General features: G+C 46.6%; 1 protein-coding gene across 1 annotated transcript in view; it reads left to right on the top strand.

Moving 5' to 3' along the window:
- The first annotated feature begins 14,489 nt into the window (after nt 1–14,489).
- LOC121337508 (neuronal acetylcholine receptor subunit alpha-7-like) overlaps nt 14,490–21,841 on the top strand; it is a 57,841-nt gene continuing 50,489 nt past the window's right edge. The window contains exon 1 of the mRNA XM_041407653.1: nt 14,490–14,615. Within this exon, the coding sequence (XP_041263587.1) occupies nt 14,537–14,615 (79 nt within the window). The 5' untranslated portion in view covers nt 14,490–14,536. The remainder of the gene's footprint in view (nt 14,616–21,841) is intronic.

Below are 21,841 nucleotides of genomic sequence, written 5' to 3' on the forward strand. Positions count from 1 at the left end.
ACAAGGACCATAGGGGGAAGAGACTTCCCTGAAGCCTGAAGTGCCCTTGCATAACCACTTTGTTTCCTTATGGACTGAAGAGGAATGACCTGTCACATCATGAGAGGCACTGGAGCTGAGTAAGGCAGCCCCATCTGCTCGCCGTATAACAAGCAGTAAGGCAGCCCCATCTGGTCCCACATCACAGCCAGCACAACTAAGAAAAAGTAAGGGGTGATAGCAGTACGTGACTTCTGAGAGGTTCAGAGGTACTGAGAGACCTGACACACTCTCTAGGAAGGTGCTGCTCACTGGGCAGTCGTAGCAGAGATGTCACTGATAGGCTGCTGAGCCTTGTACAGTCCACTGACTATTGCACACTGCTGTTTCATTAATTCCCCCCCCTCAAAGGGAAGGTGTTTGAAAGGGCCAGTCAGGTCTGCTAAATCAACAAGTGGTTACAGGCTGGTACCACAGTCCGCGTTTTGGCTTCCTGGACCACATGGCTCACCTTGAGAAACTGAGTGTACTGAGAGGGCTCATGGGGTCCACCTGTCAGAGAGGGGGAAGAGCTTCTTCAGCCACAGGCTTGCCAGGCTGGTGAAGAGGGCTTTGAATTCAAGGTGTCAGGAGATGGGAACCTCAGTCCCTCTTAGTCCTTCCAGTCTGATGGCAAATCAGCAAGAGACGGCCAGAGCTTGGAGCGGGTCAGGAGAAGAACACATGAAAAGTCATGAAGGAATTCCTGACACTCCAGCCAGTAAGTTTGCTTCAGGAAGGACTGAACTTAAATGCCTTTGTGCCAACACACACATCACAGGGAATGAACAAGAGGAGTTAGAGATGGGCTAAGAGGCACCGCAGAGATATGGTGGGGTGGCTCCTATGAGCCAATGCTCCTGTGAAGCGTTGGAATGAGAGGTTACAGACCTCCGTGGGGTGCCCCCCTCCAAATGAACCACATCAGGGATCAAGTAAGGAAAGCTGGTTTTTGGCCTGGTTTTGATAGCAGGGGTGACCACAGAGGTGGCTTCTGTGAGAAACTGCTGGAACTTCCACTGTGTCTAGCAGAGTCAGTCCCTGATGGCTCTGAAGATGAACATGTTGCTGGCCAAGTCTAGAGATGATGGTAATGCCTCTGTGATAAAATCTTTAAGAAGAAACCAAAAAAAAGGTGGGAGCACAGTTTTAATCCCAGCCAGAGAAGAGGAGGAAGTGAGAATATGTGAGGCACCAGGGTCAGTGAAGATGGAGGGGGAGGAGCTGTTCCAGGCACTGGAGCTGGGATTCCCCTGCAGGCTGTGGTGAGACCGCAGTGAAGCAGCTGTGCCCCTGCAGCCATGGGGATCCACGGTGGGATGCCGAGGTCCACCCGCAGCCTGTGGGGGAGATGCCAATGCCAGAGCACTTGGATCCCTGGAGGAGGCTGAGGAAGACCCACTGGAGAGAGGGGGCCCTGATTCCAGGGTAGAGCAGCCTGTCCTTGGAGAACTGCACCCTGTGGAGAGTGACCCACACCACAGCAGTTTTGGAAGGGACTCAGATTGCAGCAGTTTTGGGAGGACTGCTGCTCCTGAGATTTGGAGCCATGCTGGAGAAGTTCATGGAGAACTGCCTCCTGTGGGAAGGGACCCCATGGTCTCACAGGGGAAGGGCTCCTCTTCCTGAGCAGCAGAAGAAAATGTCGGGTGATGAACTGACCAAAACTCCCGTGCCCTGTCTCCCTGTGCTCTTGGTGGGAAAGAGGGAGCGGTTGCAAGAAGAAAATGTGTTTTTAAGGGCTTATATTACTTCTTATTATCTTCCTCTGATTGTTTTAGTAATAAACTCACTTTGTATCTCTAAGCTGAGCCTATTTTGCACTTGGGAGTATTTTCTTCTCATCCTTATCTCAGCTCATGAACCCTACATTAAATTTTTCTCTCCTCTGCCCAGCTGTAGCAGAGGAGGGTGAGTGAGTGGCTCTCGTGGGTGCCTGGCACTTGGCCAGTGTCAAACCACAAGTTCTCATAGACATAAATCTGGCCAGGGACAAAAAGGGCAACAAGAAATGATTCTGTAGGTATACTGCATAGGTACTGTAGCTAGGCTGTCTCAGTCACTGTCAAGTAACACCTGTTTTGGCACTGGCAAAGGCATGGTGACAGACCTATTGCTGGGGATGGTCCTGATGTGAGGAGGCTGGACTGAAAACATCCTGCCAGCAGCACAGCTGAAAGTCCACATTCAGATGAAGAAAACAGGTGGGTGGAATGTACCTCAAATCCCCTCTAATAACTCAAGCACCATGGGACCCAGCCTTTCAGGATCTGTTTCAGGATCACTATTTCCAGTTTCCAAATGATGTCAAGCAGTTCAAATATGCCAGGCCAAACATATTCTGTGGAGGATATCTAGTTGCATGTGCCCCACCATCAGGTATGAAACTTCGCACAATATCTTGAGGTAGGTCAGGATTGGGCATTTTTGGGTCTAGTTGCATTCTGAAAGAGTCCTCTTGTCTCACACGCTCCATAGCATCTTGAGTTTTAGAAATCTGTAACACAGGGAGTTGCATAACCAAAGCAAAAGTTTTAGTTACCCATGATTTATAAATACACCAATCAGGACATAAGAATATCATATTTTCTTAAATACATGTGTAAGTATACTCAACTACTGTTCTGCAGACTGTTCAAGAACTTTATAATACTCTGATGACACAGCCAGATGCACTTTGTGGTTAAGTATGTGAACCATGTAATTAGCAAAGGGGCAAAGTAGGATTCAGGTTCAGAACACAGGTTTTTGAGTAGCTAAATGTTGCTAGAAAATAAGCACAAGAGACTGGAAATAAGAAACATTCTAAATACACAGTAGCAAAAGCAAACCAATATAAACAGTATGAGGAACAGGGGAGACCTCCAACCCATTTTGGGAAAGAGCATAAAAGAAGCTAGCCACAATGGAGGAAAATAGAAGACGTAAGACAAGCTTACTTTAACCTCTCTCCTCAAAGTGCTTTTGTGGCTTAGTGCCATTTCCTCCATGACTAGAAGCCAGTCAGGACCACAGGCAGCAATGCTAAGGAGGTGGCATCTGCTACATGGTACTCATAGCTTACTGAGCACTGAGCTACATACTCACAGGGTGGGAAATGGAGATATGATGAACAGCATGCAAGACTGAATCATTAGCAAGAACTGTGTTGTTACAGAATAGATCTGCAATTCCCCAGCTGATAGATAAATACACATATATTCAGATATCAGTCCTGGTTTGGGTTGCTTTTTTGACTCCAAACCTTCCTCCACAGTCTCCTGCAGGTCAGATTCTCAGAAAAGTTTGAGAAACCTGACAGCCTTCATTGAGCCTTGTCTGGCATTGAGGAAACACAGAAGGAAAAGAAGCTATAAGAGATGCTGCTGTACCTATCATGCAACCTCATCTTAACCCACTTTTTCCTTTCCAAGCAGGTTGTGAGTGGAAAAGGGGAGGTTCCACGCAGGGGCTGCTGTTTCTGGAAGCATGCAGTTTGCAAAGGGGAGAAGTGGAGTGGCTGAGGTAGCACTGATGGGCAGTGCTTGGGATCAGCACAGACAAGACAAAAGCACTCAGGCTGCTTAGGTCAGCTAGGATATCGACAGAGGCAGGTTTCATTCTACCAGTGTCATCTGGGAGGGGTGGGCTGTCCACCCTGCAACAGGGCAGAGTCTTCAGTTGGGCAGAGGGTCTCTGCTTCCCAAAGACATTTTCATCCCTGAGGTGCTCCATATAGATTCGGGATCTTACAAGTGTCTTGAAGGTGTCTCCACCTTCCTGACTAGTCCCACAAGCAGGCCTGCAAAGGCACTGGGGAGTCAATCTGAAGTGTTCCTCTGCTGACAGTCACCAACACTTCCCTGGGTTCCCCCATGCTGTCACAATGGTCAAAGCTCCTGTGGCTAAAGCAGCAGCTTCTCCATATGGATGGACAGCCCTTGTATGCACACTGCTTTTTCTCTTCCCTCCTTTCCTTGTCCAGCAATTCTCACTCCCATGGACCCTTCTTGCCCACAGTGAGGGAAGGCAGCACTTCCTACCTGTTCTGGCTTGGTACTTACTGTTTGCACCAGGAACATGGACTGTTCATGCCCAGCACAATCCTGTTGATCCTCCAGATGTAGCAGGAATGGGGGATGATAATGCAGCTCACAGAGTTCATGGCTTGGCCTCTCCCGAAATGAGTGCTCCTCCCCAGCTTGGAGGAGAAAGAAAAGAACATAGAACTGAAAAAGTTACACATCCAAAAATCAAATAGTTGAAGCATAAGCATCCCTTGCCTAAGTCTATCACTTTATCACTCCACAGTAATTTCAAGATCTTTTTGTAGTTGCCTGTGGGCTAGAGAGAGTTTCCCAAAGGCTTTTATTAAGACAACAGCATTGCTGCCACAGCCAGAAAGGAATGACATGCAAAGCTGTTGTTGGTTAGTGGTATTGCTCTCAGTGCTTGGCCCCGTCTGCCTGGACAGCTGGCAGGAGGCCAGCTATGCACTGCCTCTCTGCTTCTGCTGAGTGAGCCTTCTGCAGTGGGCTCGGAGCAAGCCTGAGTGCCCCCTCTGCAAGAGGAGGGTGACCTCCATCCTGTACTCGGTGTGGGAGGATGACAGCTTTGAGGAGCATGTCATTCCACGCCATGGGGCACCATTGGACAAGTTCCACCTGAGAGCAGGAGGTCCCGGGTACCCAGCTGCCCCCCACATCTGCACAGTCCTGCAACAGCCTGGCCATCGGCGGGATGACAGCCACCTCCAGCGGCTGAAGGTGAGTACAGCGACTGGAACTGCAATATGTGTGAAGTTGCACTCGCTGGCAAATGCCTTCATTTTTAATAAATTTGAGAAACAAAACCAACCAAACAAACAAAAACAAAAACAAAAAACCAACCAACCAACCAAACAGAAAACCAAACAAAAAAAACCCCAACAAAATAAACAAATCTAGCACAAAAATAATGGATTCTGCTCCAGGTTTGCATTTCTGTAGTTGATCCCAGGGCAGATGTTTCCAGCCAGGGCAACTCCATGGTCAGCCTGTGCCCCAACACAACCTCTCAAGTTCTCTTCCTCAGCACATCCTGTGCCCCCCATCCTGGGGCTCTGCTCTCCTACCAGCTTGCACTGCCTGCTGCAGCCTCACTACAGCAGTGCCCAAATCCCTCCTCCTGTCCGGAGTCATGACTTGCTGCTGCATTGGCCCAGGGCTGTACCCTATCAAGGCAGAAGCCCCAAGAAATTCAACAAGGGGAAGTGCAGTTTGTGGTGAAAGAGAAGTGGGTGAGTGTTCAGAACAGAAAAATGACAAAAGAAAGGCCCAAATGATGAATATAATTAATTCAAGACTTTGCCTCACCTTGCCTTTCTTCTGCTGGTGAATAAAACTGTAGTGAGTGGGGAGGTAGAGGAGCTGTCCTGGGGGAGCCAGGCATTGTGTAAAATCCTTTGGTGTGAAGCTAGCACCTTACTTACAGAAAAGTTGCAAAGAACCTGCCAGGTAGCAGGTAGAGCCATTGTGAGTCAATTTTTCAGGAAAGCAGCACACCTCAGTGTTTAAAGCAGTCCATTCTGACAATCCCCCTTGTAGGAAAGAATCCAAATTTTGAGTGCTTTGAGTAGAATTGGCAAGGTATGGAATCTTGTGGAGCCAACAGGAGCTAAGGCACATCACAGTATATTTGGGGTTTGGTGAGATATGTATGAAACCTTTGGCATGGCCTTGGAGAAGTTTGAGAAAGTCTTGGGAGGGTTTAGGATTTAGGTTGTTTGTGGACATTTTAGATGAGTGTTTGGGGGAAGTTGGGTGTGATTTCAGATGTATTCCTGGCCCAAGAGAAAGGTTTCAGGGTGTTCAGTGATTGCAGACCTGGACACAGGGCATAGGAACTTTTGGGGGCCATGGACAAGCTTGCAGTTTGTTTGGTCGCTCCTGGAAGGGACTTATGGATGTTTTGTGGACTTCAAAAAAGTTTTATGGGGTGTTCGTAGGAAATTATGGTTTGAGGGTCTTTGAAGAACAACTTTCGGGGGTTCAGAAGCAGGGGTTGGGAACTTTGGGGGCTGTGAGGCAGGTTTGGGGGGTTTCCAGGGTACTTGGGTAGGGTTTGCAGGTACTCATGACACCTACATGACATTCTCCAGGTCCCATTCAGAGGACCAGAAGCATTCAGAAGTATTTGGGCACCTTCGAAAGCAGTTTTGGGTGTGTACTCTGAAAGGATTGGAGAATACCGGAGATACTCAGGTAGGCTGTGGGGATAAGTAGAGGTACCAGAGAGCCGGACTTAAGACAGTTTTGAGCCTCTGGCATGGGGATAGGGGTGTGTGGGGACATTTAGATAGGGTGGGGGGAAGCTGCTGAGCGAGGTTCAGACAAAGGGGACTTGAGTAGGGTTGGGGATGTTTTGGGGCCCTAAGACAACTCAAGCATCCTTGGGTTTAGTCAGGCAGGAATTTGGGGTCCTGAAGCTCTTGCATCCAAAGGAAGGCTACAAAGATTGTTGAAGAGCCTTAAGGAGAGGCCATATGAGGAGTGCCTGAGGTCACTTGATCTGTTCAGCTTGGAGGAGACTGAGGGAAAATCTCATCCCATTGTTCAGCTTCCTTGTGAGAGAAAATGGAGGGGAAAGCACCCTGGTGACCAGTGACAGGACCTGAGGGAACAGGGTGAACTTGCGCTAAGGAATGTTTAGGATATCAGGAAACAGTTCTTTACCCAAAGGGTGTTTGGGCACTGGAACAGGCTCCCCAGAGAAGTAGTCACAGCATCAAGCCTGACAGAGGTCAAGAAGAATTTGGACAATGCCCTCAGCACATGGTGTGATTCTCTGGGATAGTGCTGTGCAGGGCCAGGAGCTCGGCTGGATGATCCTTGTGGGTCCCTTCCAACTCAAAACATTTTGTGTTTCTGTGATTATGTGAGGCTGAGTCTTGGAAGCCTCAAGCAGAGCTCTTGGTGTTTGAGGTTGTGGGGCTGGTTCGGGCTTTCCTGCGGGCACCGGAGTAGGTTTGCGTGTGCCCAGTGATAACCAAGAGCCCCGAGTTAGTGTGGGGAGCCTTTTTAAGCTGAGCGTAAGGGTGGCGATGGGCTGGTTCAACGTTGCAGGAACATGCTCTGGGAACGTCTTTGCCGCTTTCCCGGCTCCCGCCAGCAGAGGACATCCCGCCGCCGTCCCTAGCTCCGCAGCAGCGCCGGCTCCCCACGGTGCCGCCCCGGGCGGGCGCGCTCCCCGCCTCAGGCCGCGCTCGGGGCGTCGGCGGCCGCCGCGAACGGGCTTTGGTGCGGCGCGGGCCGTGCCGGGAACAGCGCCGGAGGCGGAGGCCCCGCCGCAGCAGGCAGCGCGCAGCGGCGGGCGCGGAGGCCGCGCACATGCCCCCGGTGTGCTCGCAGCGCCGCCGGCTCCGAGGGGACAGCGAGCGTATGCCGAGCCCGGAGAGAGGCTGGGACGGTGGAGGGACTCTGCCCCGCGACGAGAGGGAGGGAGAAGGATAGAGAGCGAGGAGTGGGGATGTGTGCGAGAGTGGAAGGGAGGGACCGGGAGAGGAAAAGAGACAAGAAGGGGGACAGAAAGAACGAAATAGGGACGAGGATGGGAGGAGAAGGGGGAGCAGAAGGGAGAGAGAGCAAAAGGGAGACAGGGATAGAGAAAGAAGTCTGGGGACAGGGAAGTGAAGGGCTAAGAAAATATACAAAAAGGATACAGAAACAAGCCTGAGAGTGTGGCAGTAGGAGGAAGAGAAATTGGGAAAGAAGGGGGGTAGAGTGCAAAAACCAGGAAGTAGGGCAGAAACAAAGAAGAAAAGGGATGGGGAGCAGGAAGGAAGCACAGCGGGAAAGAGGGAGGTGGACACTGATTTGGAGAAAGAAATGTAGAGATGGGAAGTAGTGACATAAATAAGGCAGGAGATCTTTCTCCTTTTCAATGCCTTTATTAAAGAGATTCAGCTCAGGTGGGGAGAAAGCGACGGGTCGCGCCCACGCCGCCGCTGTCCCCAAGAGTGGCACGGAGGAGGAGGGTGATGCAGCTCTGTCCGCTGGTCTGCAGGCAGAGCTGGGGACTGCGTCCTCACGGGAGATTCGCAGATTCCTACTTTTCAGTCCAACGCTCCGGGTCCCTTCCTTAGTGAACATCTTTTGAGGTCAGGGTGTGAAGCAAAAAAGATCCAAGCAGGCACTGGACTTCACGCCCATCCTTAGACATCACCTAGGGTCCTCTAATTCTATATTGGTTCGTTGTTTTTAGGGGTTTTCTAGGAAAACTTTAGCGCGGTGCATTTCTCATTTGCATACGTGGTCCCAGGTCACTCCTATTCTCCTGGGCTTCGTGTCCAGGTGTAGCTCCGGGGCAAGCATTGGGAGAACAATGGCTAAATCACCAACCATTAATGGGCAATTAAAGAACTCTTTACAATTAAGCTAATTTAACAGCAACTGGTCCCACCGTTTTTTTTTTTTTTTCTCTGTAACCTTAAATAAAAATAGGTATATTTTTATTCATAACAGTAGGACAGATAAGAAGATCCGTAGGCCTCAAAGATGCAGGCTGACTCCAGGAGCACTGCATGTCAGCGCAGACCCCATCTAGACTGAGGCCCTGTCAGCAGGGCCAGAGGCTGGCATTGCTCCCTCACCAGCAGAGCATCCACCATGCCCAGTGGTGCGGACCCCAGAACCCGAGGAGGGGAAATCACGCTCTCAGCTGAGCTCTGGTGTGGTGCCCTACACCTCTGTGCTTCTCTTCCTCTTGTGTGGGGAAAGGACAGAGCAGGGGCTGAAGAATCAGAGCCTGAGCCTTTGGGTGAAATATCGGATTATCTGCCCGGCTGTTGGGGTCCACTCTTGGTAGCTATTGACCCTTGCCCGCATGATATTTCATAGACAAAGTTAAAAGATTGAGAAGCGCTCTTCTCCATGTGGGAAACATTCTTCTTTATTCCAAGACACACATCAGGAGGACAAACCCATGGGAGAAATAGAGCGTGCCCTGGTGGCAGGGAGCTTTTATACCCCAGGATGGGGACAGAGGGAGAGGTCCACAGACAATGGGATATCAGTGAGGAGTGGTGAGGGGAGGGGTAACCCAGGGGGGAGACCACCAGGGGGTACTGGGGTGGGTGAGGGAAAAGACCATGTGGTGGGGGAAAGGGGTAACAAACCACAGGTATAACCTAAGCTATACAGTGCAATATAAAACTATTCTGTGCAAATTCCCAATCACCCAGTGCAAGAGAACAACTAAAACTGGTGCACCACAACATTTGGGGATGAGGGGCTACTGCAGGCCTGCCTGACAGGGCTGGAGCTCCTTGCACCTTGCTTTTGTCATGCAGCTCTTTCCATGTGCCATTGGAGCATGCAGAGTTCAAGTGGCAGCTCCATTGCAACCTCAGCCCACCCACAAGGCATCTGCTGCCTGCAAGAGTGGGAAGCCATGAGGTCCCTAGTTCATGCAGACCCTCCTGCCACCATCTGCCTCCCTTTGCATCAGCAAAAGGAGTGGACCCCTCTATAGCTCACTTCCTTGGCTTCCTCATCCTAGCACCCAGCAGAATTGGGATCACCCCAGCCCAGCTCCCTGCTTAACCAGCCAGGTATTCATATCCTGCAATACTTTCCTATCTTCCAGCATCCCCAGCCTCACCAGCAAGGTCACTTGGTTTGTGTATGTGTGGCCTGGTGTCATCTGCTTTCCTTGGAGAGGAGCTGAACCCACTGAGTGATCTTGACATGCATGGTGAGACCCTGGTGATGTAACTTCTGAACAATGCACTATATTCACTCCAGCATTTGACATCTTTATCAGACTTCCCCAAATCACTCATAACTCATCCAAACCACTCCTGGGATAAAGCACTTTCCAGCACTTCCTGCATTATAAGGGCTTTCTTCATGCTCCTTTCTTCTTGCTCGGCTGTTAAAGTGTGACTGTGGCCAGCTGTCCTTTATCTCTGTTCGCTCAAAGCATTAGGTGCTGAGTTTGGATTGGAAATCAGTGCTAGAAGGGCTGACTGGGCAAACTCAGTAGCAAGCACAGCGAAAGGTGGTAGAAGAAGAGCTGTCTCACCTGCAGACAAACCCATCCACAGAGGAAGGGTGCCCAGCTCCAAACTTGCTGAGTTGTACCAATGTGACCCAGAGGAGACACAACCTCAAGAAGAGGAGCAAGTCACATAACTTCACAAGGCCAGAACATAGTCTGAACCACTAAGCAGAGCTTTGACATGGACCTGTAAGCAGTCTGCAGCAGTCCATCCCAGGTTTCACAGAAAAATGGTAGTGAGAGAAAATGTCTGCCTCCCAGCTCTTTGGTGAAAAATCATGGTTTCTGTATTCATGTCATCTGCTTCCGTAGGAGATGGATACTGAACAATGAAAACATCCAGAGCTGAGGGGCAGGTGTATATCCTTCCTATAGGATCTCAGCCAGAAGGGCTGATTTTACCTTCTCTGGGAATGCCTTTTGCAGTGGCAGCACAGTTCAGGTGGACATGGGAGAGGAGGAGCACAACAGACTTGCACAATAATTTTGTTCTCACTGTATCCTTCCTTAACAACAGCCTGTGAGAGAAGCACACCTTCAGGCCCCTGCACTGATGACCTATGTGAGCAGCAATCCCAACAAAGAACCTGGTTGCAGCTCAGTAGTGCAATAAGTTATGTTTTCTAGACTCCACAGTTATATTTGGTTGTCAGATATGCTTGTTTTTGCCAGATGAGATGGTTAAATGGCTGTCTGTGGGACAAAGCAACCCAGGCATTTCGAAGAATTCACTTGTAGCCTAATTTTGAAATGTGATTAAGAGCTGAGGAGTGCAGGAAAGGAACTGGACTGCAAAGGCCCTAGATTCTTCCTGTATGCATTTGCATGCTTAAAGTGGGATATTGCAGCACCAAATCTACTTGCAGAGAGCCAATAATATAGGTGCATTTTCCATCCTCATGAGATCAGTGAATTTCAGCCTGTGCCCCTGTGAGTCATTTGCAAAATGAAGCTCTCAGTTGAGGCAGCCGGGGCATTCGGGCGTCACTCTTGCAGCAGCAGAAATTATCTGGGAGGGGAAAACTCCATCTGGGGAGTGGGAAAGGTTTCCTTCCTGAGGGACATGGGTATTACTTCCATCTATCCTTAGGCCAGACAACAATTGTGGCCTCACTTTTCTAGCACAACAATTGCTGCTGCAGTGTCACTGAGAGACAGTGAAGTGGTTTGTCATCCCCAGCTGTCTTCAGACCCCACAGCGCATGGCAAGCATGGCCATGGAGCTGGACAACTGCTGTCCCATCTGCCTGGACAGCTGGCAGGAGGCCAGCTATGCACTGCCATGGCTGCTCTGCTTCTGCTAAGTGAGCCTTCTGCAGTGAGCTGGGAGCAAGCCTGAGTGCCCCCTCTGCAAGAGGAGGGTGACCTCCATCCTGTACTCGGTGTGGGAGGATGACAGCTTTGAGGAGCATGTCATTCCACGCCATGGGGCACCATTGGACAAGTTCCACCTGAGAGCAGGAGGTCCTGGGTACCCAGCTGCTTCCAGTCCCCACACTCTGGCCATCAGTGGGAGGACAGCCACATAGAGTGGCTGAAGGCAAGTATAGCAACTGGAACTGCAATATGTGTGAAGTTGTACTCACTGATGAAAGCTTTCATTTTTAAAGGAATTTAAGAAAAACCCAAATGTAAACCAAAAACAATGACAAAACTATGCTCCACGTTGTTCTACTATGGGGATGTGAGGGGAGTAGAGAAGGAGAAAAACAAGATGTTTTGCTACAGGTCACAGATGTTTTCCCAGTCAGCACAATTGGCTGCAAGAACAGGCATCTCTGCTGTTGGACAATACCTTTTTCCTGGCCCAGAGATGGGACAACTGAGAGGCATTTTGAAAGCTTTTATTCCATTTTTAGTCTCATGAAAAGAGTGAGACAATACAGATGCTATAATTCACACCATCACAATCAGCAGCTGACTATTTCCTAATTACAATACACTATAAGCATTTCTTGGCCTATGAGATTTTTGCCACACATGCTGTAAATGCCTTAAAGCCAGTCATCTAAAACTACTCCTCATGGGTCCTACTACAATGCATCTTTCATAGTTCTGTTTCTCCAAAGTATCTAGTCTTATTTGCAAGGCCATTCTTTGAAACCTTTTTCTAGCTCCATTTCTCTCTCAGCAATATCTGTCCTATTCCCTGGCATTTCTGTCAGCATTTCTTGTCTCAAAGTTTGCATACAGATACATACTGTGTGGGTTCTGTCAGGCCCTGAGAACTCTCTATAAATCCATTTCCCACACTTTGCAATGGGCTCTGCTCAAGTGATCTCCCCTGCATGGAGCTGTGATCATGTGTCAGAGTCACAGAAAATCTGATGCCTGATCTAAGCACTTAGCTGCCCCCAGTCTCCATTGCCCTGCAGCACTATCAGACCTGAGAGTAGGACTTCCTGCTGCTCCTAGTTCCCACAGCGCTGCAATAGTCCTGCCATCAGCCATGTGGCCACTGCCCTGGCGTCAGTGAGCATCTCCTGCACTATGTTTCAGCATCCCTCCTCTACCTTGCTGTTCTCCACCACCTGCTGTCGTGGTTGCGCTGGGAGCTGGGGCAGATCTTTAAACATGGTAGGAAGCAGCAACAGTGCAGTGCTTTGTCCCATCCAGCCTGCACTACTTTGGCCCAAATGAGGCTTTGTTCCATGTTCTATGGGCCTCCCTGAGGCACACAAGGAGCTTTGCCCACTGGCTTATTGACAGCATCACATACAGGCTCAGCAAGGAGACTCAACATCAAATGGGACCGGAGGTCAGCAGTGCAGCTGGAGAGTGGGAGGACAGCCCCTCTATGGTCCCTGGCCCTCATGCTACCCAAGGGGATCTCCCAGGCCAGCCTTCATGGGGTCCCAGCAGCGAGTCCCATTATGTCCCCATTCCTAGCCATGGGTTGCAAGAAGGAGCCTGGAAGAACTCAGCAAAGGCTGTGCCTGGTTGTTCATGTGCAGCTGGTCAGTGAAAGCTCACCTGGGGCACGGTGAACAAGCCTCCAAAGGGAGGGCCAGCAACTCTGAGGACCCTTCCCAACCCCAGCAAGCCTCCAAAGGGAGGGCCAGCAGCTCTGAGTGCCCTTCCCAGACCCCCAGGAAAACAGCCCACCATCCAGTGACAGGGTGAGAGGGCATTAGGATACAGCTAAATCAGTCCAGACTCCAGCTTGTGGTCTCAGCCTTTCAAATCTATTTAACATTTATTAAAAGAAAATGAAAGCATGAAAACTGCAGAAGACTTTTGAGTGTTACTAACTAATGCTTGTGGTGTTGCTTTCCCCACTTGTACCGTTTTCCTCCCCTTTCCTGGTTCTTTGACCAGTCATTTCTCACATGTTTCCTGAGCATTATAAGTTTGCATTTCTGCAGTTGATCCCAGGGCAGATGTTTCCAGCCAGGGCAACTCCATGGTCAGCCTGTGCCCCACCACTCAACCTCTCAAGTTCTCTTCCTCAGCACACCCTGTGCCCCCATCCTGGGACTCTGCTCTCCTACCAGCTTGCACTGCCCGCTGCAGCCTCACTACGGCAGTGCCCAAATCCCTCCTCCTGCCCGGAGTCATGACTTGCTGGTGCTCTCTGCATCAGTCCAGAGCTGTACCTTGTCAAGGCAGGAGCACCAAGAAATTCAGCAAGGGGAAGTACAACGTCCTGTCCCTGCTTGCAGTGAAAGAGAAGTGGGTGAGTGTTCAGAACAGACAAGTGAGAAAAGAAAGGCCCAAATGATGAATACAATTAATTCAAGACTTTGCCTCACCTTGCCTTTCTTCTGCTGGTGAATAAAATTGTGGAGAGGAAAGGAAGCCAAGGTGTGTATGTAATCCCACAGCAGACAGCTGGGGAAGAGAGCACTCAGAGCATCTCCTTACATCTGGTGGAAGCGATTGCAGGAAGGGGTGCACCAAAAACAGACAGGAAATTGGTTATTTTAATATTTTTAAACTTTTTCACTATTGAATCCCCCCTGCCACCTCTGCTGGGAGAAAAGGCAGGTGTGTGCCACAGGTGCTTGCTGCAAGTTGCCCTGGCAGCTGGGAGAGAGCAGAGGGGGACACACACTAATTCATTTCACTGGGAAACAACTCTAGAGGCACTCGAGTACAAGCACTGGAACACTGCAGCCGTGCTGTCTCGAGTTAGGTACAATATGTGGAGATGTGGAAAGCATCTCCGAGGCAGCACACTCCCCCTTCTTGCAGTACACAGACAGCTGTGTGCGAGGATCACTTGCATTTGCTCCTGACCAGGGAAAGGCTCAGTGTGTCGAGCAATGTGAGTCCAAAGGAATGTAACCTGTTCCTTTGTGTTTGGATTTACTGACCAAGAACTGACTTGGCTCCTGAGGACTGGAGAAGTACATGAGCAAATGCACTTTTCTCCCCTGGTGGGAAGCTGGTTTGATGCCTTGTTACTGTAATTGCCAAATCCATCAGTCATTGCAGGCTGTCTTCAAGACTTCATCTCTTTCACCCTCTGCTCAGGAAGGAGATCCAGCTTATTTTGACAATGCTCACAGAAAAGTGCTTGGCATTTGTTTATTCTGCACTGTATCTCTGGTCATCCTTGCTCTTCTCACTCTTTAAAGGTAAGCTCCTCTGTGTTTGTCCAGGGCTTTTGTTTTTTTTGATTGTGGTTTATGTTTTTTGTTGCTGTTTTTAATTTGTTGTTTGGGGTTTTTTTTTTGTTTTTGTTTTTGTCTTTGTTTTGTTTTGTTTTTTGTTTTTTGTCTTCTGAATGCTAGTTACATCCAACCCCAAATTTTATTTTCAGGAACTCTTGTATCTACTTGTATTTTGAACTTCATTACAGTCCTGTGCTGGTTTAACTCACTTTTGTAATCAGTTTCGGTAAGTTTGTAGATCTTACAGTGCTAGGCACATTTTTTTTTTTAAGAAGGAAGAAGGTGTGTGTTTGTTTTCGTGTTTTCTTTTTTTTAAATTAAAGGTGAGTAATTTAAACATTCATAAATTAATTGAAATGGTTGTGTTTCAAAAAAATATGTTTTTGCTTCCCTGAAAAATGTAACCTTCCCATGTTTTTTTGACTACAAGCTATTATAACTTCAGACTGGGCAGAATGATTTGAGAACCTTATAGGTGTGTGAGTGCAATGGTGTTCTACAGAGAATTACAAGCAGAAGAAAATTCATAACTATTTATTTTCTGTGCATCATGTAGAAAGATTAAATCTGTATAAATACATAAATTTACTAATTCTGGTTTCTTTTTATTAAACATACTCTTAGTATGCTTAATAAAAACCAGTTAAGACAGAGATGGATATATAGCTGGAAATCTAATAAGTAGAATAATGGGTTTCTGTAGTCTAAGGTGTCAGCTCTGACATAGCTATCTTCAGAAGTTTCAGCATGGTGCTAACAAAAATAGGAGCTGTGTGATTATTTCAAAACATTCAGGATAGCAAGGCTGACAATAAAGTGTTTTTAAGTGAGAACATTGAAATAGCCACAGTCATGAAAGATATTCAGTATTCTACACAAAATGTGCTTTTATGGCTCCCTTCAGCTGAAACATAAATGCCTGCAGTAATCAAAAATTCTAAAAATGAGTATTCTAGGTGTGAAGGACCATGTCTTGTTACTCACAATTTATCTATAAAGCAGGATTGTCTTTTTAAAGCTGATAAAGGTGACCACCTATTTCAGAAGTGCAAGGGCACTGGAAACTTGCATATATGTGATGTTGCACTGGACTATTCATGCCACATAGACAATTCCTCATTAATTCATCTGAAGCTGTAAAACATCTGAGTATTTCATTATTACAGACCCACACTTCATCTGCCTAATATAGTAATGGTAATGCAGAAAAATGTTTCCCTACCTTGCTAAATTAAGAACCTTGCTATCTTCAAAACATTTCTGTGCTGCTGTAGGAGCTGAACTAACAGGCCGGTTACAGCATCTAGTTATGAGATAAGTAATTTTGTTGACATTTCCATTTTGAGAAGTTGTGTGTCATGTAAATCCTGCCGTTTAAATAATGAGTAATCACTAATTCATCAGGGGATGCCTAATTTCTCTCAACATCACATGAAGACAAACTGCTTTTATAAATAATTCAGAGAATTTTTTTTAGGTGCTTTTACTAACAGCTTACAAGTACGCACTTTTAAAGAAAAAGGCTAAAGCAGAATAAAATGAATCTCTTATAATGTTGGTCTGTAACTGACTTCTGCTTACAGATTTTTTTAACTTAAAAAAAAAAAAGAAGGGGAAAAACCCTCAGAAATACCTGGGAATTGAGCAGTTGGGACAGAAGAGAAAAAAGTCAAGATGATATTAGCATGTTATCAGTAGCAGGGTTTTTTAAGTAAATCCAGAAGAACTCCCCCCTGGGTTCCTTAGTTCACCCACATGGAAGTCACGGCAAATTCAAATCATAGCTAACATCACTCTCACATAGCACTGAGTTGTTTCAACATTGTTCATAGCAATTTATCAAGTACTGAAAACTCCTGAAGGGCTGTTTGACAGGAAAGTTGTCACAAGAACCAGATAAAAACCAAACACAAACAACACATGGAGAACTTGGGTTTTTTCCCCAGTTCTTTCCTCAGCTGTCTGCTTCAACCAGACTTTACTTGCAATATGCTAGGAGCCCCAGTAGTCATGTCATTTAAGCTAGGTCATTGCAGCCCTCTTTCTTGAAGGGCTGATGATGCTTTTTTTGAGACATGGGTCTAAGGAAAAATCATGAAACTGGTTTTCAACCTTCCTATATCCCAGGTGAATACTCTCAGGGTCAGACATCTCTTCCAGGCCAGGGGCAATCCTTGAAGGAGCACCCAGAATGTAGAAGCACCTAGTGAGTCTCAGCAGCTACCTAACAACCTTGGGTGGAGTGACTTGAAAAACCTAGTCCAGGGATTGATTGAAAGGAGGGATAGACCCATTCCTGCTGCTTTTTTTGATTGTGGTCTGAGAGATAGGATACAGGCAACCCTACAAGGACATTCTGAGAAACGTGTCACAGTGACCACAGAGATGCATAGCCTCTCTGAGGAGTTATCTTCAGCTCAGGGCACGGGCACCTGGAGGGTTTAACAGCCAGGGAGGTTAAACATGCACTTGGCTAGTCTCCAGTCAAACCATGTATTATAATTACTGTGCCTTTATATCCTTTTTTATTTCTCGAGTGAGACCACAGTGCCCATGTGCCACACAGAGCAGAGTCAGACCTCTCAGTTTCTTTACTCTATACAGACTGCCATCAGGGTCCTATCTGGCCAAAAAAAAAAAAAAAGCCCGACAAAGACAAAGGCAAATTGAGGACAACAACTTTCTCTGCAGTCTGGTGGGAATATAAGTGCTCAGCTGTATGGGACAAATCCTATGGCAGGGGATGTTGCAAGTGAGCTGACCAGCTCAAAGATGTAAATGATGAAGTAATTCAGCCTGACTTGGTGTACCCAGCTGGTGCAAAGCAGCTTTTCTTTGGCTCACTCATAATACAGATTTGAATTGTGGTGCTACACCCAATTTCATGCTTTTTCACACCTTTGCTTATTTCGAGAGGGTCTAGTGATCACATCAGAACAGAACTGATGATTTCTTGGAGCAAATCCTCACAAATTTCTCGGTTCACTTCCCTGCAAGCAGGTTCTGTTTCTGCAACAGCAGAAGCATTGGCAAGATAGCCTCAAAAGGCCAGATTCCGCTGCCAAGCTACAATTTCTCTAATGTGAGCTAATTAGACTGAGGTGACATGAGTATAGAGATCTGTGTAGTAGGAAGAACAAATCACATTACTTAAATACCTATATATGGAGTTTAAACTTCAGGCCTCAGCTGTTTAGGCCCGATAGAACGACACTGATATGTTTTAATCAAACTTATTTACTCCAAAGAGACATGGTTGAACAGATAAAAGGATTCCTGTGCCTTAAGAGAGTACAGTATTATATCATTGGTAGTTTAGGTGGTGAAGTAGCTGTATTTTTACATCTCAAAACTGTTATCAGAGTAGAAGCAGGTGTGAAAGTTAAATAATTTAAAATATTTCATACCTTTAATTAGAGATCTGAAAGTTGTTTTCACCTCAGCTCTCCACATTCTCTGTGTTGATGCATTGAATGGTATAGTTTCAAAGATAACAATGCAGCTGATACACACTGAAAATAGAAAAGATATGAGCTAGGCCTTAGCTTGTACTGGTGGCTCTTTTTTCCATATTGATGGCATAAGAAGATGCTACATGTGTAGCTTGCATACATGGGAAATTGCTGTCAGATCCCTGCCAATTAGATATTGCTTTAATATCTAATAGCACAGACAGCAGGGCTGATCACTCTGAATGCTGAGAGCGTGCTAAGGCATTGCATATGCATGGAGCCAAGGGAATAAATATACTTGTCCATGGCATGTGTACATATGTTCTCTGATTAGGAACACTAGTGCTGTTGATATGTGTCGATACATTTAAGATGGGCAGGCAGGGTCCTAAGCAAACGCGTATTTCCCCGGCATTACTGTCTGCTACAGTAATTTGCTGTCCATGCTTGCTTCTTGAGGTTGACTTGATAGTTCAAAGAACCAGACCTGGTGTTCAGTCAGTAATCTTCTATGTGCATTCACTGGCAGGCACAGCTCTAAGGCTGATCTGCATTTTCATAGGCACAGCTGTGACAGTGGAGCTGGCCCAAACTTCTGAGAAGTTGCCAGGCTCCAGAAAAGTTGGAGGTATTTCTATGTGCATTTGCTGATAGTGATCTGAGCTAAATCTTGTGTTAATTCTTCTCAAATGTCACTGGAAAAAGTGGTCAGGTCTAAAAAAGGCAAATGAGTCATGACATCACCAGTGCCTATTGTTGCATGCACCTATTGGTATAGCAGTCTTGCATGTAGGGAGGGGTCCAGAAGCAGACACAATGCATGAGAATGTAGCACCCATCTGGTCTTTGGGTTGATGCCAGATGGCATCTTGCATACCTTCAGCCTTGCTTCAGCTCACAGAGTTTTCTGATGGTATCAGAGCAGAAGTTCTCATTCCAGGCAGAGGATTCATTTCTTAAAGGCAGCTTTTTTCTCTCTGGTTTATTTTCCTAAGGCATGTGGAAAAGAACATGAGTTAGTGATGGTGGTAGCATATACAATTTCATTTGTATGTGACAAGAAGGAGGGAGATGTAGTCTCTTCAGCTCTAGAGTGTGGTTAAAGGAGATGAAAACCTTTGCATCAGTCCTGATATGGTTGTTTGAAGATGTCTACTGCCTAGAGATCCTACCTAAACTAATTAAGAAAGAGATCAAATCTGACTGAGACAGGTAGGGCTAACACTGGCAATCAGTATCAACCCAGGAAATGAGAAAGGCAGACAGGAGTTTATTGCTGTTTTAGAACACACTCCTGAGAAAATACAGATTGAAGAAAGAGTTTTGCTTATCAAATACTTTCTGCATTGAGCAAAACAGCTGATGAGAAGGCTGAGACCAGAACCAGATGGAGTGTTTGCAAGTAAGAATCTCCCCACCCAGGGCTTGCAATTAAGTCAGTAAATTGCAATGGCAGGGGAACCTGTAGTCAAATGAGTACTTAAGCATGTAAACAGTGAGGTGCAGGTGTCTCTGTCTTGCCTTGCTATCATCGGCTTTGCTCAATTAGAAAATCTGTGCTAAATGGGGTGCTGAAACAGATGCCTGCAAACCTTTTCACCATTCAGAAATGGATATTTTCAACATTTTTGCATTCCACAAGGTTGGAGAGAAAACCACAGTCCTCATGTCTATTCTTAATGCAACATAGATTTGGGCAGAAAAATTACTTAGAAGAAACAGGCAGGTTTGAGGAGGTCTCATTTCTCACTGAGAACTCATAGAGGCTGAAGTCAGTTTGCAGATTGGACTAAGGCAGTACACTGTGTTCCCTGAAGCTCAGCTGTGATTATGTGGAAAACCATCACTGGTCACTTAGATCTTCACCATACCAAGGGAGAAAATTAAGTCATAAATTGGAAAAGATGTGTCTGTGGCAGCTGAGGTGAGAGAGGGTCTGATCTATACAGGTTCATATAGTGGTAGAATAATTTGGCTGGAAGGGACCTCCAGAGGTTATCCAACCCTTTTTCTCTATTGGATTGTTATCTGAGGAGTCAAGCTGCAAACATCTCCAAGGACAGTAGTGTTCCTTATGTAGAGTACCCTTGAGATGAAAAAGACTCTCTTAGTACTGTGGGAATGCCCCATCATGCATCTTTATCTTACCGGTCCTGTCCCTGTGCACCTCCCAGGAGAGCCTGGTTTCTTCATGATGGAGCACTTCCTCATGGAAGCTGAAGACAGCCAAAAGAACTCCCCCTTGTTTTCTCATCGCCAAGGATCAAAGCCGTATCTCTTTAATCCATCTGCTGTGTTACAGCATCTTGTTGTCTGTGGCCTCCACTCCACTCCAAGAGATCAGTGCTGCCCTGTGGAGGCTTCATGACACAGAGCTAACTCTGTGTCATGCAGTGAGTCTCATTGAGCGCAGTCTGGCTGTAGAGAATGATGCTGCTTAATGTTCTCATCACATCTGAGTCAGTGCATTTGGGAAAAATCAAAACTAGGAAGTCATATAATCATGCAGATAATACTTTGCATAATTCTTAGCCATCTTGTGGGTTTTTTTGAAGATCCTGCAGAAGTGATAAAGCAATTAATGGAGTGCTTTCCCTTTAATATTGTGTCATTTTAGAAAGGTAGTCAGTAAACTGAAATCCAGCTTAAGCAATTGTAACAATGGGAAGAAGAGATGAGAACTTAAATAAAAAGTTGCCAGATACTTTGCAGTTCCCACTGTTTCAAGTGGCAAATGGGCAGCAAATTTGAATTAAACCTGTTCATGTTCAGTCTTCACACACAATCCATAAATGGCAATGGGGCAGCTCCAGGAGCTCCAAGCTAAAGCTCTGCCTTTCTATTATAACCAAACAGCTATCCTGTAGCGTACTCTCTGCAGTAGCATTTTGTTCAAGGTCTAAGACTTCTAATGTAATTTCCAAAGATATTAGGGTCACCAATTATAATTTAAATTTATTGGATAGGTATCTCAGCTCAAGCACTTCAGCTCTCCTGGCACCATCAGATCTATTTATGTGTTGCTGGATTACATGAAAAAGGGGGCAGCAGGGTAAAGAGAAGGTAAATCTAAGGGAAACCAGTCTGTGGTTAAGGAGAAGAGACATCCTTCTCCAGAGGAGGCCTCTGTAAAGTGGGCAAATTACTTCACCTTTGAGTCAAAATGCTCTAGCAGTCTCAGGAATTCTTTGCTGAGGAATACAAGAGGGCAGCCCAGACAGCACAGGATAACTTTCTGGCTTTCAGGCGCATTCCGGTAGCACATCCTGCATCTGTGGCATTGCTACTGTATTACAGGGTGACAATCATGCTCCCTCTGGATGCACAAGGCATCAGTTTTGTTTTAATTTTGTTTTGTCTGCACCAGCACATAATTCAGGAGTAGTAGACTGAAGTTACCAAAGCTTAAAAGCAACAGAGTAAAGACAGGACAAAATGACGCTCCCCAGATCGTCATTCTCTATAAGTACCTCAATTTCACTGTGATTCATTCCTGCTCTTAGCCAGGATGAGTGACTCAGCCAAGGCAGGTTTGGCTGGCAGGGTGCAGCAGGGAGAGACCAATATTTCATATAACCAGTAACAAAACCAGGACCTGAGCCATGTATCCAAGGAAAAGACAATAGCATCTAGTATTATGAAAACAGATCAAGGCTAACCAACACTCAGCTGTCACTGGGATCTTGATACCTTTAAAGTCTGGGGGAAAAAATCAAACAACAAAATAGATGTAAGCTT

Source organism: Onychostruthus taczanowskii, unplaced genomic scaffold, assembly GCF_017590055.1.
Source record: "Onychostruthus taczanowskii isolate IOZ18803 unplaced genomic scaffold, ASM1759005v1 scaffold272, whole genome shotgun sequence".
NCBI classification, from domain to species: domain Eukaryota; kingdom Metazoa; phylum Chordata; class Aves; order Passeriformes; family Passeridae; genus Onychostruthus; species Onychostruthus taczanowskii.